Source organism: Pituophis catenifer, unplaced genomic scaffold, assembly GCF_029215685.1.
Source record: "Pituophis catenifer annectens isolate HBS135680 unplaced genomic scaffold, rPitCat1.0.hap2 SCAF_2, whole genome shotgun sequence".
In the NCBI taxonomy this organism is placed as follows: Eukaryota; Metazoa; Chordata; class Lepidosauria; order Squamata; family Colubridae; genus Pituophis; species Pituophis catenifer.
The window spans coordinates 284,976,144-284,988,685 of record NW_027256882.1 but is presented as its reverse complement, the minus strand read 5'-3'; the positions used below and the strand labels follow the sequence as shown (position 1 = coordinate 284,988,685).

The window sequence follows — 12,542 nt, the reverse complement described above, 5'->3', positions numbered from 1 at the left end:
TTGTACTCTTTGGACAGGATGACATCCATCTGAGGATTTCAAAAGCGAACCTGTAAATTACAGGATTAATAACCAAGGTTGGGCTCAGATTTTATATATAGGACGGATGGCTGACTTTCCAGATTAATTACCATTGAAACAGGAAGAGATACCTCAAACCATGGAAGCTGATGGAGAAGACATCTATCTAAGGCTTTGACAGGAGCTGCTAATAAGGATTGAGAATAAGGATTGGGCCAGATGCACTTACTCCTTTGACTCCCAGTGTATCTCATTTTGAGATGACCATTCTGTTACCAATCTTATACAATTAGAGAACGAAGACTAAGGGACGCAACATAGCAAACACGTTATGTTTTGAAATTTGACATTTACAACCAAGTGTGGTGATTTTGCTAGCTCTGAATAAAGTCAAGATTTGTAATCCAGATGAGGAGTAAGAAGCTTAAATTACGCTTGAAGACAACAGGAATTCAGAAGCAAAATTTTATGTAGGACTGAAGACGGTATTAAAGACAGATTGAATATTTTTTTTAAAAGTGACATTGATGGTCTGGTAGCATTGTTAAGGCCCTCAAAATCCTTATCTATCTTTAACATAATGAAATTTTTGCAGTTTTACAATAGAATCCAACTTGAACTAAAGGGGAAAAAAAGTGGCAGATATTTATTGGCCAATACTTATACTAACACCTATCTGCTCCTTTTCAGCAGTTGTTTTTAGAGTATTTGTTTTTAATCTGTTTTACTATATTTGACTGTGAAATACTAAACAAAACTAAGACAACAAAGAAATGCAAAACATATATGTACATTCCCTGGTTCACAGTACCAAGGATGAACTCCCTTAATTTCCTTCACAAGAAAATTAACTAATACTGTATATCCAGCATTTGATTTGTTGGCATGTATCCATGTAATATAAGAATCTGGTTCGCACTAAAGGTCATACAGATAGTCCTCGATTTATGACCACAATTGGGACTGGAATTTCAATCATACATCATGAAGATCAAGGCCCCTGCATGACATGGACCTAATTTTATGACTGTTTTACAATGGTTGTTGTCGAGTTATTCACATGGTCTTAGGTCTGAATCCATTCATCCTAATGAGTGTTTCTGTCGTTAAAAAAAAAATCAAACCATGGTTACATGACTGCAGGACACTTCAACCAGTTGTTAAAGTGAGCTGGTTACCAAGTACTCGAAATTTAGTCATGTGTGACTATACAAAGAAAAGAAATATTAAGAAAAGGCAAGTTTATAAAACATTAGAGGATGATTACAAGAAATTTGAAAAAGAACTACAGAAATTCCCACAAAAAAAAGGATATTAAAATGAAAATGGATACAACTAAACGTAAAATGGGATTAATAGAAAAAGAAGATTTAGCACAAAAAATTAGAAGTGCTAAACAGAACTATTTTGAAGATGCCAATAAACCAGGTGGATGGCTAGCATATAAATTGAAGAAAGGGAGAGAATCAAGGAAAATAACACAATTAGTAGATGACCAAGGAAATTTAGTCATGTGATCACTGAGTAGATTGTGTAACAGTAACAGATTAACAGAGTTGGAAGGGACCTTATAGGTCATCTACTCCAACCCCCCGCTCAAACAGGAGACCCTACACCATTTCTGACAAACTGATTGGATAGGGCTGCACAATATTGAGGCATCCTTGGTACTCTCTGAGCTTGGTTGTTTTCTTGCAAACGTTCATTCCTGAAACTAGGTAATGTGTACTGATGACGTTACCAAGTTGGGTAATGAAACGTCTACAAGAAAACAACTAAGGTCAGAGAGCACCAAGGGCCCCTCATTGCAACCCTGAGCTACAAATATCCTTCTTTATTTGCACAACATTTTATGATGTCCAGAAGTCTCTTTCTGAAGCCATAATTCCAAATGGTCAATTTAATGACTGGTCATAAGTCGAGGACGATTTGTATCCAACTTCCATGAAGCATGAATCAGAAAAAAAGAGGGCTACTGAAATATATTTGTGTGTTCTGAAGGCAAAGGCAAAGAAACAAACCTTTTGATAGTTCTTCCTAACGAACATTCCTCGGGTGAAGGACTGGATGGTGATAGCTGCTTGACGGATGGCTTGGTAGGCCCGGCGTATCCTTAACATTCGATATTGTTTCTGGAAAATAATGGCAGCTCTTGTTTTCCTTAGATGATCCGCCAATCTGCGGAAGAGCGAGAGGGGATAAAGGTTTAGCAACGACAAATAAGAAGGACAAAACAAACCAACTGTTCCTAACAGAAGTGCTCTTATACTGATTTTCTGTCACTCTGCTGTTCTTTCTTCCAATTTTTTTTTTTTTTTTACTCCTGCTTGTTTCCAACAGAGACTCAACAATTGTTGGCGATGGATTGTGGCTGGTCCTGAATGGACAACTTTTGCAGAAGTGTGTTATTGCCCACAATTCCTTTAAGTGTGCTGTTGCCTTCTTCATGTTCCTTGGTTTTGACAATAAGTCAATAGTGGCCCCAATTGCATAACAGCCATAACAGTTATAAAAACAAACAAACCAATTTCCACTTCATTTATTTATTTGTTTCACTTCCTACTTCTTCTCCGGAAGCTCAAAGCCATATACTGCACAGAGAGTAGTAATGTCTGATGCTTCATCTTAGGCTTATGATATGTGATGGAATATAGCAAGGAAGTAGATTCCTAGGAGGGAGGGGCTGCAGTCCAGAGGAGTAAGAGGCAACTCAGCCCAGAGTTGTGTGTGTGTGTATGTTGTATGTGAGAGAAAAAGAGTAAAGACTCCCTAATACAGATTTACGATCACAATGGAGCCCAAAATCTCTATTGCTTAGTGAGACATTTTGTTAAAAGCTGGATCTAGCCCAATAACTCGAAGACAGACTCCAATTCTTTTCTGTAGCTTTATTATAGATCTGACCTTGTACCTTTCTCTTTCAGGTATACATCTGGAATCATCTGTGGACCATGTGGTAGGACCTTTTGTACCCAGGAGGAGGGGCTAAGAGGTAAGGAGTGGTTACAGGGATTATGGGATATGTGGTTAGTTAACCCTTGAAGGTCCGGGTGATCAGGGAGATATAGTAGTTAGGCATTTATCATGACACATTTGTTAACTGAATGGTCAGAATATTCATGACTGGGAAGACAAGGTAACAAGGTCAGCCAATGAATAGGCATAGCAACTAAGTCAGCCAATTGGGAGCTGAGACAGACTGGAGCCAGGGCGAGTCTTAGACTGCAGCTTCTGATTCTGTGCAGAGAATTGAAACTGAAACTATTCAGAGTGAGTGTGTGTTAGTCTCTCTGCTGTACTCTGTGTGCGTGAACATGTCTGCTGAGCTGAGCTGAAGAACCAACTGTCGGTATTGTGAATATACTTTATGTGTTATTATGAATATAAAGAAGTTAAGAAATCCAGCTGATTCAGTTATCTGTGTGTGCTTCTGGATTTGATTTTTGCAAGAAACTCTGACATGAATTTTGCCCCATTTTACGACCTTTCTTGCCACAGTCGTTAAGTGAATCACTGCAGGTGTTAAGTTAGTAACACGGTTGTTAATTGAATCTGGCTTCCCCGTTGACTTTGCTTGTCAGACAGTCGCAAAAGGGGATCACAGGACCCTGGGACACTGCAACCGTCATAAATATGAATCAGTTGCCAAGCCTCTAAATTTTGATCGGGTGACCGTGGGGAAGCTGCAATGGTTGTAAGTGTGAAAAATGGTCATAAATCACTTTTTTCAGTGCCGTTGTAACGTTGAATGGTCACTGAATGAACTGTTGCAAGTCGTGCACTCCCTGCAGCTCATAAAGTAGGTTGTAGATGCAGATAGTAGAATCCTCAGTCTGGCAAGATTATAGATCTATAGGTGTCAAACAATAAAGCACTCAGCTTGGAAGGACTGCCCCATGTCATTAAGCACATAGGGTAGATTGGGCTAAGGGTCAGATACTGGTTCAATGCTATCCAGTGAGTGAAGATTTGAACCCAGGTTTTCCTGGGCTTGACGCAACACTGACCATTGCACCACACTGACCTGCATAGCTTTTCTCATTCTTCTTTGAAATAATCATTCTCCATTTCTAAAAAAAAATGTTTTGACCTCTCTCTGAATATTTTCACACCACTGCTTGTACCACTTCAAAATTAATTTTGATCTCACAGCCTCGTCTATTGTATTATTTATTTATTTATTTATTTATTTTATTTAATTTATATCCTGCCTTTATTATTTTTTACAAATAACTCAAGGCAGTGAACATATCCAACACGCCTTCCTCCTCCTATTTTCTCCAAAACAACAACCCTGTGAGGTGGGTTGGGCTGAGAGAGAGAGTGTGACTGGCCCAAAATCACCCAACTGACTTTCATGCTAAGGCGGGACTAGAACTCTCAGTCTCCTAGTGATTGGCCCAACGTCAGTCACCCATCTGGCTTTCATGGCTGTGGGACTTGAACTCACTGTTTCCCGCTTTCTAGCCTGATGCTTTAATCACTAGACCAAACATTGAATTAATAAAAATGGCAGCCCCACTGAAGATGTTTTCCTCTGAATTGCTCTAGCTCTACAAAGTTTGTGGAGAATTCGTTTTTCTGTCAGTGAAAAGTTTTACTATTTTAACCCTATTTTCTAGACTCAACGCAGCCATTATTCTCCATCACTACATCCAATAAAGTTTTATTGCATTTTGTCTGAAGGTATCTCTCCCACGCCAATTTAGCTGCTATAGTAACATTCAATCTTGGTCTCAACTTTTGTGGAAAATGTCTGGTTACAGATAGTCCACAATGTATGACCATAACTGAGCCCAGAATTGCAGTTAGTAAGTTATTACAGGTCATCATGTGATTGGACTCAATGTTACATTATTTTTGCAGCAATCATTTAAAAAATGCTGCCGTCATTAAGTGAATAATGTAGTCATTAAACGAATCCATTTTACCCAATGAGTGATTTTTTGTCAGAAACCGGAAGCAAACAACCATAAAAATCCTGCAGTCATGGCCATAAAACTGAGCCAGTTGCCAAACACTCAAAATGTGATCATGTGACCCCGTTGGGGGAAGGGCAGCAGTCATAACTTTGAAATCAGATCATAAGGCGGTTTGGAGGGGGGGGTCCTGTTCTAACGGTTGCTAGGCAACTGGACTTAACTCAAGGACTAGATGTACAAAATGGTAGCTATCAGATCACTATACATCTGACAGGGTTTCTAAATGCAGCAGAGCAGAGTTCCCCAAACTTTCCAGGTTAGCGGTCCAGAACGGGGGAGGCAGTGGTGGGATTCAAATTTTTTTACTACCGGTTCTGTGGGCATGGCTTGGTGGGCATGGCATGGCTTGGTGGGCGTGGCAGGGGAAGGATACTGCACAATCCCCATTTCCTCCCGATCAGCTGGGACTCGGGAGGCAGAGAATAGATGGGGCGGGGCCAGTCATGACGATTGCATGAGGGCCCGAGTGCTTCTGATGCTTGCGTGAGCGGGGTCCTGAGCCCCTGTGACGCTTGTGTGAGTGGAGTTGTGTGCACACACATGTACGTACACCAGGAGTGAAATCCAGAAGGTTCTGACAGGTTCTGGAGAACCGGTAGCAGAAATTTTAAGCAGTTTGGAGAACCAGCAAATATCACCTCTGGCTGGCCCCAGAGTGGGGTGGGAATGGAGATTTTGCAATATCCTTGCCCCAGGAGTGGGGAGGGAATGGGGATTTTGCAGTATCCTTCCCCTGGAGTGGGGTGGGAATGGAGATTTTGCAGTATCCTTCCCCAGCCACGCCCACCAAGCCACACCACGCCTCCAAGCCACACCCACAGAACCTGTAGTAAAAAAAAATTGGATTTCACCCCTGGCATATACTACCCGGGCCTTTACACGGCCACTTGTGAATAGGACACGGGCCAATAGTGGCCCGTGGCCCACAGGTTGAGGACCCCTGCAGCAGAGGAATGGTAGCAAGGAACTCAGAAGATCTTGAAAAATTTAAACACTTCTACCTATATTTTTTACAAATGACCTTTCTTTGCGTACTTTCCATCACAGCAACTGTCACATTGGTTTTTCCCCAGTGCACCAGGCAAGGATATGAGCTGAAAACTATGACTGGGGGCATTAGCAATTACTTCTATTTCCTTTGTGGTAGCGTGAGCATAAAGAGAATTTTATTACTCTAGTACCTGTGGCAGTTCAGAGAGCAGGACATTGAATAATATTCTCTGCGCTTTCGTTTTTTTATCATTTACCAGTAGGTAAAAAAGTCTTGCAGGTCAAGATTTCATTTGTTGTTAAAAACAATTTTTATATAGTAATTCTAAAAAAATATATCCTTTTTTGTTGACATTCTTTCTTTTTATTCTTTTTGTGATTGGGTTAATTGTAGTAACTGGTTTTTTTTGGGGGGGGGGGGTGTTAGGTGGAATCCCGAAAAGAAATGCCATAGAAATTGCCTGCATCCCAGGCCATTTCCCAATTTATGAATAAAATAGCTTACTACTGAGAGAGAGAAAAATTCTAGAACAGCAGTTTAATAACTGCAAGTGAATGATAGATTCAGCTTTACCAGATGTGCTCAAGGAAAGCTGGATAGCTATCGGTCTGAATGGCTTAAATAAGTATTTCTGTATGGAGCAGAGAATTGGATTCAGGGGCTAAACAGTCTTTAAGATCTCTTATACCATTCATATAGTTCATATATCTAATTTTCAACCTTGCTTGGATAAGAAATGCATTTCTTTCATCATTCTAAAACTGAAGCTATCCAACGAGATAAGTTTCCATATATAAAGGAGTCCCTGCGGACTTTACTCCGCTAGTCATTGCTGACTGTAAGGGGAGGTGCCAGTGGTGAATTTTTTTTTTTTTTTAAATTTGATTTATATGCCGCCCTTCTCCAGAGACTCAGGGCGGCTTACAAGGCGTTAAGAAATAGCCTTCATGCTTTTGTATATTTATACAAAGTCAGCTTATTGCCCCCACAAACTGGGTCCTCATTTCACCTACCTTAGAAAGGATGGAAGGCTGAGTCAACCTTGTAAAATTTGTTATTACCGGTTCTGTGGGCGTGGCTTGGTGGGGGAGAGGGTAATGTGACTAGGTGGGCGTGGCCAACTTTTTTTTTTTTAACTTTTGAAAGCATTTTTTCTACAACCTCTTCGGCCGAAGAGGTTGTAAAAAAAATGGTTTTAAAAGCCTCTGATGATCAGGCAACTCAGCTGTGATCGTCAGAGGCTTTTAAAAGCATTTTTTTCTTCTGCCGAACTACTGGACTACTGCAATGCTCTCTACATGGGGCTCCCCTTGAGGAGCACTCGGAGGCTCCAGCTGGTGCAGAATGCAGCCGCGCGGGGTACTTATGGGGGCGACATGGCGCTCCCACGTAACACCTCTCCTGCGCGAGCTGCATTGGCTTCCGGTGGTCTTCCGGGTGCGCTTCAAGGTATTGGTTCTCATCTTCAAAGCGCTCCATGGCTTAGGGCCCGGTTATTTATGAGACCACCTTCTGCCACCGATAACTTCCCACCGGCCAATAGGCTCCCACAGAGAGGGTCTCCTCAGGGTGCCGTCGGTCAGGCAATGTCGGCTGGCGACCCCCAGGGGAAGAGCCTTCTCTGTGGGGGCACCCACCCTCTGGAATGAGCTACCCCCAGGGATACGACTGATCCCGGACCTCTGGACCTTTCGCCAGGCTCTGAAGACTTTTTTATTTCAGCAAGCCGGGCTGGCTTAAAAATCTTTTAATTGGGGAATTTTATGGGTAAGGGGTTTTAAATTGGGGGAAGCCAATATAGATTTAATTATGTTTTAAAGTATTTGAATGTTTATATTGTATGTTTTTTAAACCTGGCTGTTCACTGCCCCGAGTCCTTTGGGAGAGGGGCGGTATAAAAATTTAATAAATGAAATGAAATGAATGAAATGAAGAGATTTCCATGTGGTCAGCATGATGTCAAGGAACACTGTTACCTTCCCACCAAAGTGGTACCTATTTATCTACTCACATTTGCATGCTTTCCAACTGCTAGGCTGGCAGGAGCTGGGGAGAGGATGGGAGTTCACCCCATCGTGCTGCACTTGGGTCTCGAACCTGGGCTGCCGGCTTTCCAGCTAACAAGCCCAGGGTCTTAAGCAGTAAGCTGCAGTGCTTCCCCATTTATGCTAGGTGAAGAAATTCCCACATTTCTAGCAAGTAAAATTCTCTTGGGGAAAGTGTTCGCTTTATGCTTACCTGCGTGCCAGATATCCTCGGGTGAACCTCTGGATACTTAAAGCTGCCTCCCTGGTTTTCCTGTACTTTCTCCTCTGCAACCAGCCACGCACCGTCTTCTGTATCATGATGGTGGCAGCCCGGAATTTATCCGCCCGCAATTTTTCCAAGTAGGCCACCTGGCCAGCACGGAAAAAGATCTTTGTACGTCCAAACTGAAACTGGTCAGGATCCTTGGAAAAGTATAATAGAAAAGCCAAGGATTTTAAAAACTATTTCTTCCTTCCTTCCTTCCTTCCTCCTCCCTAGTTTCCCCTCCCTCCTTCCTTCCCCTCCCTAGTTTTTCCTTCCTTCCTTCCTTCCTTCCTTCCTTCCTTCCTTCCTTCCTTCCTTCCTTCCTTCCTCCCTCCCTCCCTTCCTTCTCCCTCCCTAGTTTTTTCCTTCCTTCCTTCCTTCCTTCCTTCCTTCCTTCCTTCCTTCCTTCCTTCCTTCCTTCCTCCCTCCCTCCCTCCCTCCCTCCCTTCTCCCTCCCTAGTTTTTTCTTCTTCCCTTCCCTCCTTTCCTCCCTCCCTTTCTTTCCACCAAATTTGAACATACCATTGTTTAGTGCAATATGTGACCTAATCCAAGTGTTTTGCTTGGCTGAATCACATACAAATAAGATATGGTAGAACAAATAAGATGTATCCAATGGCACTTAACAAAGTATGGTTAAAATAGGAACATGATGATAGGCAAATATTTTTTCAGCAAGGAGCAGAATTCAGTTATTTTAAAATGATTTTTCCAGACAGTTTAGTAATTCCATTGATCCCATCATTCTTTCCCAGTCTTCTGACAAAGAAGTTGCAATGATTTTGAATGAGTTGCACAGGTTTTTCAGGTGCTTTGGACTATAGTTAAAAGGAGACGTTATGGATTTGGGACTATAGCGATGCTGGATTATGTGCCAACTTGATTGGTTGGTTGATTGATCTAATAATATGCAGTAGCTCTGACATCTTACCTTAATTAGGCTTTCCAATAACGTTTTACAAATCAGTATCTTGTCTTTCTTTTTCGAAATACTTTTGTCTTTCATAAGCACCCGATACCGATTCAAGAAGTCATGGTAGGTCCACCTAAAGAAAATTGCAATAAACCAGAAATCAGTGGGGAGACATTAAATCAAGTAAGTGAGTGGGGCAGCCTTCTTTGATGGTGAGTGCTAAAAACTGAGAGCAAAACTGTTATCATATACCCTAAGGTGTATTTAATAATTCGGAAAATTGGTATACTGATCAAGGAGAATATTTGTAGCTCTGAGTGGAAATGAGCTTTGGTGTTTTCTGACCTTGGTTGTTTTCTTGCAGACGTTTCATTATTCAAAAGTGCATCATTAAGCACTGATGATGTTATGTAGTTGAGTAATGAAACATCTACAACAAAACAACCAAGTACCCCTTGGTGCTCAGAGAGCACCAAGAACCCCTCAAAAATGTTATAGTTGCCGATATTAAGTGCATACCTTTGGGTGGCTCACAATACCTACAAAGACAATATAAACGTTCATAACTGAGTAAAACAATACAGTCTAGGGCCATGATGGCGAACCTATGGCACGCGTGCCAAAGGTGGCAGATGGAGCCATATCGGTGGGCACGTGAGCATTGCCCTAGCTCAGCTTTGGCACACATGCGTGCACTGGCCAGCTGATTTTTGGGCCTTCCGGGCCCACCGGAAGTCAGGCAAACGGGCCATTTCCAGCCTCCGGAGGGCCCGGGGGGGGGGGAGAGAAGGCCGTTTTAGCCCTCCCCAGGCTTCTAGAAAGGCTCTGGAGCCTGGGGAGAGCGAAAAACGGGCCTTTTGGTCCCACCAGAAGTCAGCAAACGGGCCGTTTCTGGCCTCTGGAGGGCCTCTGGGTGGTGGTGAAGGCTGTTTCGCCCTCCCCAGGCTTCTAGAAAGGCTCTGGAACCTGGGGAGGGCAAAAAAACAGGCCCACCATGCCATCACGTGCCAAAAGCGTGGGGAGCGTGGGGTGGTTGTACGTACATGTGCGGGGGGGGGGGCACGGAGCATTGAATTATAGGTGTTGGCACGCACGCGCGCAACCTGGATGGGGAGGAACAGGCTCAAGCTCAACCCTTCCAAGACTGAGTGGCTGTGGCTCCCGGCATCCCGATATAGTCAGTTGACTCCATCACTGACTATTGGGGGCGAGTCATTGGCCCCCACAGAGAGGGCTCACAATCTGGGAGTCCTCCTGGATATGCAGCTGTCCTTGGAGGAACATCTGACGGCTGTAACCAGGGGGACCTTTTGTCAGGTTCGCCTGATTCGCCAGTTGCGGCCCTTTCTTGATCGGGATTCCCTGTGCACAGTCACTCACGCCCTCGTCACCTCTCGCCTTGACTATTGCAACGCTCTCTACATGGGGCTCCCCTTGAGGAGCACCCGGAGGCTCCAGCTGGTCCAGAACGCAGCAGCGCGGGTAGTGACGGGAGCAGCATGGCGCTCCCATGTAACACCGCTCCTGCGCGAGCTGCACTGGCTCCCAGTTGTCTTCCGGGTGCGCTTCAAGGTGTTGGTTATCACCTTTAAAGCGCTCCATGGCATAGGGCCTAGCTATCTTCGAGACCGCCTGCTGCTACCAACGACCTCCCATCGACCCGTGCGCTCCCACAGAGAGGGCCTCCTCGGGGTGCCATCAGCCAGACAATGTAGGCTGGTGACCCCCAGGGGGAGAGCCTTCTCTGTGGGGGCACCTACCCTCTGGAATCAGCTCCCCCCAGAGATAAGGAGAATCCAAGACCTCAGTGCCTTCCGTCGCGCCCTTAAAACCCATTTATTTAAACAAGCCGGGCTGGCTTAAGATGAAATTTTTAACTGTTTTTAAATGTTTTAAACGTTTTTAATTGGTAAATGAGTTTTAATTGGGCCAAATTTATATATCTTTTAATTGTTTTTAATATTTGTTCTGTATGTTTTTTAATCTGGCTGTACACCGCCCTGAGTCCTCAGGGAGAAGGGCGGTATAGAAATCCAATATAAATAAATAAATAAACCACCTGCGCTCCCCCCACTTTTGGCACGTGATGGCAAAAAGGTTAGCCATCACCAGTCTAGGGGGAAAAAAACCAAGAACTCAGACAGCACGTAAGGCTTTCATAAGATACACCCACAGTGGTAAAAACCAAGGCTTTACAGCCTTCTGGACTGCAGGGCTAAGTTGAATCTTGGGGTGGGGGTGGGGGGGGGAGGCTATTTCTGAGAGCAATTTCCCCCACTGTTTTCTAAACACACACCTAAAACCACACCTAGAGTACTGCATCCAGTTTTGGTCACCACACTATAAAAAGGATGTTGAGAGTCTAGAAAAAGTTCAGAGAAGAGCAACCAGGATGATGAGGGGACTGGAGACTAAAACATATGAAGAACGGTTGCAGGAACTGGGCATGGCTAGTCTGGTGAAGAGAAAGACCAGGGGAGACATGATAGCAGTGTTCCAGTATTTGAGGGGCTGCCACAGAGAGGAAGGGGTCAAGCTATTTTCCAAAGTACCCGAAGGCCAGACAAGGAATAAGGGATGGAAACTGACCAAGGAGAGAGTCAACCTAGAAATGAGGAGGAACTTTCTAACAGTGAGAACAATCAACCCATGGAACAGAAGTTGCCTTCGGAAGTTGTAGGAGCTTCATCACTTGAGACTTTCAAGAAGAGATTGGACTGCCATTTGTCAGAAATGGTATAGGGTCTCCTGCTTGGGGGGGGGGGGGTTGGAATAGATGACCTATATAAGGTCCCTTCCAACTCTGTTAATCTGCTAAAATCTGCCAATCAGTCCTTCTCAAGGGGATGTTGCAAGTCTTGTTTATCAGGGAAGATTGCTTAGTGAATGTTCAAAGTTATAAAGAACTCCCAAAAGGTACTTATGATCCAGATTTTAAAATCTGACAGTGGGCTCTCTCTTTCCTCTCCCCGCCAATCTCATGCGTTTATATTTATGGCTGTTTGCAGCATCCCACAGTCACAGGATTGTAATTTATGGGGTGTTTTTTTTAAAAAATGGAAACTAGCATTTACTTCCGGTTCTGGCAAAAGAGCAACGGGTTTGCATAATGACAGTAGCATTTGTTTAACAACCGCCACAAAAAATGTCATAAAATCAGGTCGGTCACGTGATGACTCATTTAATGACTGATGTGACTTACGACCATAATTTCAGGCTCCATTACAGTCATAAGTCGAGGACTACCTACAAACAGAGAGGAGGAAATGGGATTGCAGTTTGTTCAGCCAGTAAACGAGAAGCGTAAACAAATAAGGCATAAAGCCTTATTAAATTTAATTCA

General features: G+C 43.5%; 1 protein-coding gene across 1 annotated transcript in view; it reads right to left on the bottom strand.

Annotated features, from left to right (window-relative positions):
* MYO5B (myosin VB) overlaps window positions 1-12,542 on the bottom strand; it is a 231,029-nt gene that overhangs the window by 98,699 nt on the left and 119,788 nt on the right. Inside the window, exons 15-17 of the mRNA XM_070935994.1 lie at window positions 9,218-9,332; window positions 8,233-8,444; window positions 2,043-2,199 (exon numbers count right to left, since the gene is read on the bottom strand). Of these exons, the coding sequence (XP_070792095.1) occupies window positions 2,043-2,199; window positions 8,233-8,444; window positions 9,218-9,332 (484 nt within the window). The remainder of the gene's footprint in view (window positions 1-2,042; window positions 2,200-8,232; window positions 8,445-9,217; window positions 9,333-12,542) is intronic.